At 41.2% G+C, this 2,805-nt stretch overlaps 1 protein-coding gene across 1 annotated transcript; it reads right to left on the reverse strand.

Moving 5' to 3' along the window:
- Positions 1 to 605: 605 nt before the first annotated feature.
- Positions 606 to 1,746, reverse strand: LOC124891257. The gene is made up of 2 exons (XM_047403053.1): positions 1,469 to 1,746; positions 606 to 1,350 (listed from the first exon to the last, which is right to left on the reverse strand). The coding sequence occupies exons 1-2, from the start codon at positions 1,744 to 1,746 to the stop codon at positions 606 to 608; spliced, it is 1,023 nt and encodes a 340-aa protein (XP_047259009.1).
- Positions 1,747 to 2,805: the final 1,059 nt, after the last annotated feature.

A 2,805-nucleotide genomic window follows, 5' to 3' on the forward strand; every position in this document is an offset into this window, starting at 1 on the left:
ATCCACCAGAGTTCATAGTGGACATGCTCCCGGTCCAGCCCCAGTCTATAGAAGAGGCTATTGAAGTCGTTATAAAGGAGGAGACTGTTGTAGTTATGAGAGAGGCTGATCCTACTTCTGGGTCTCAAAGAAATGCCTGGCATCTTTTTCAATTAAATCTGATTTTGAGTTGATTAAGATAAATTTTAGGTGGAGTAGATGGGTGTTTATATAGACCAAAATAGAACCCTTTGGTCTTCCCGCCCTTTGGTTGGTAGAAGTGTGAATGGTGGAAATCGAAGAGAGGTAGAGTATACCTAATCGATGCAATATCTGATTGGACGTGCCACAACTTTTTTGACGTATAATAAATGCTCAACTGTTCACATCAGTCCCTTTGAATATTTAAGGTTTTTAATAGACTGTTTATGAGATCGATTATATACCATGTCTTAAATAAAGAATAAAAGAAATAGACTGGACACATAATATATACAATACTGTAAAAAAATTGATAATAGATGCAGAGTTAAGTCGATAAATCTGGCATTAATCAGTAAACTGAAGGGTAGTCAAAATACATACACTGCCATGACTTACAAAAACACAAATTCATACAAGACTAACTACGATTTACTGTTGTTACAAGTGGTTCTCTTGTGCCCGGGCCTTTTGCACAATGAACACTTATTCCTCCTCTTTGAATTGAAAGTCTCGCCCACGCCCTTAATGCATTTTCTTTTCTTTCTTCTAAGCTTGGTGACCACGAGTGGTGGAATAATGTTTATGTCTAACAATTTTTGTGGCACGTGCCATTCGGACTCTAAAGGGACAACATTAATTGATTCCGAATAGGCAAGGAGGTACTTTTCCACTTTATACAGGGGCGAAGAGTAATCATAGACACTCAAACCATAATCATCACCGTGCTTTGATCGCAAAGCGTCCATCGCGTGATCACATGGTATTTTGACCAGGTCAAACTTCCTGCATGAACAAGACCTTTCCAGTAGGTCGAATTTGGCTGTAGAGCCACTTCCAAACACAGTGTATTTCCTTTCGTCCCCGCTTATGTTCTCCACATAGAAGGAGTCTCCCTCGCTCATATTGTCTCTTAAGATCTTTTTGGCGGTGGGAACAAATTTGTTATCCTTACATTTGAGGATGTAGGCACGCCTCTCCCTAAATATTTCACCAAACCTCTTGGCAATCGAATTGAATATGGATGCCACGGGGTACTCCCTTTCATCAATCAACATAGCATTCACCGACTCGACAATATTTGTGGTCATCACGTTAAACCTGTTGCCGGGGAAGTATGCCCTGCTCCATTTTTCAAAACCAAGCTCATGCTGCCTCGGGACAGTAGTTCTTGAATTCCATAAAATAATCGCTAAACTCCTCGGGAGAATATGCCTTTGCCATTTTGTAGAATAGATAGAGGTTTTCTCTACAGTGATAATTTAACCGAAGATTTTCACCTAGGTACCTTATGCAGTACCCATGATGAGCATGGTTGTATACCTTCGCGATGCCGTTGGCGATGCTCTTGTGCCTATCGGAGATAAAACACAAATCTGGTCTATCGACCATAATAGACTTTAGCTTCTCAAAGAAGAACGCCCAAGATGCATCGTTTTCCTTGTCAAGAACGCAAAAGGCAATAGGATAAATATAGTTCTCCGTATCCTGTGTAATCGCGCTTAGAAGCACCCCCTCGTACTTTCCATATAAATGAGTGTTGTCGACCGCAATAACCTTCCTCATGTGTGCGAATCCCCTAACGCAAGGGCCCAACGATAAAATGTAGGACATAAATCTATAATCGACCTTGTTTACCAAGATGGAATAGGTAGTGCCAACATTAAGAGCGTCGATTATGTACGAAAAAGCGGGCAGACAGTGATACCCGTGCTCTGCTGTCCCTCAAACCATTTCTTTGGCAATCACCCCCCCAACCAACATTTCCAATAGATTGGTTTACTTTTCAAGTTCTTGAACACGATCCTCCGAATCTCGCTAGTGTCCGGACCCTTTCCTTCGCGATACATGTTCACACACAGTGATGCAATGAATTTAGATGAAATTTTCCTATGGAAGAGGGTCGCGTATTCAACGTCGCAATTGTGATCACTGAGGTATTTATAGATGACGAATCTATCCGTGCATTCATAATTCATCGCCCGCAACATTCACCCGCAGCTAGGATAAACATATTTCACCTTGAGGAATTTGCTGCAGCTCTTCAACGTAGCATAATCAAAAGAATTTCTCACATCTGCTACGTCTAGCAACAGTTTCAGCTCCTTTTTAATGCTAAATTTTTGATTTACCTGAAAATTAGTTCCGTCGGAGAAGGTGTGGTTGGTTTGTGCTCTCAATTCGCACTCTTCTCCCCCTTCTTCAGAGAAAATTGAATCTTCCAATTCCATTGAATCATCTTCCAAATCCATTAGATGAGCATCCAAGCTCTTATCTTCAAATAAATCATGTTCGTCGATTTTTGGCTGTGGTGCGGGATTGTCGGAGACTCTGGAATGAAATTTATCCTCAAAATGGCCTAGAGCTATCGGCAGTGACATTTAACATGTATAACGATACATGCCGATCATTATTTATGAACGTGGGATGTATTTTACCCCGTCCATTCATTAAATAGCTAATCACAATGTTCTTTGGCTTGCATTCTAATTCTCTGCTCTCAACTATGCTTCGAACCATGTTGTCGTACGATCCATTACGACGCAGCGGGATGGGCGATGTCTTCTTTGTAGATGATTTTCACCTCTAACAGTTGGGACCCTCCTCCCCCGCACCCATATAATT

The sequence above is a fragment of the Capsicum annuum genome, unplaced genomic scaffold, assembly GCF_002878395.1.
Source record: "Capsicum annuum cultivar UCD-10X-F1 unplaced genomic scaffold, UCD10Xv1.1 ctg32827, whole genome shotgun sequence".
Classification (NCBI taxonomy): Eukaryota; Viridiplantae; Streptophyta; class Magnoliopsida; order Solanales; family Solanaceae; genus Capsicum; species Capsicum annuum.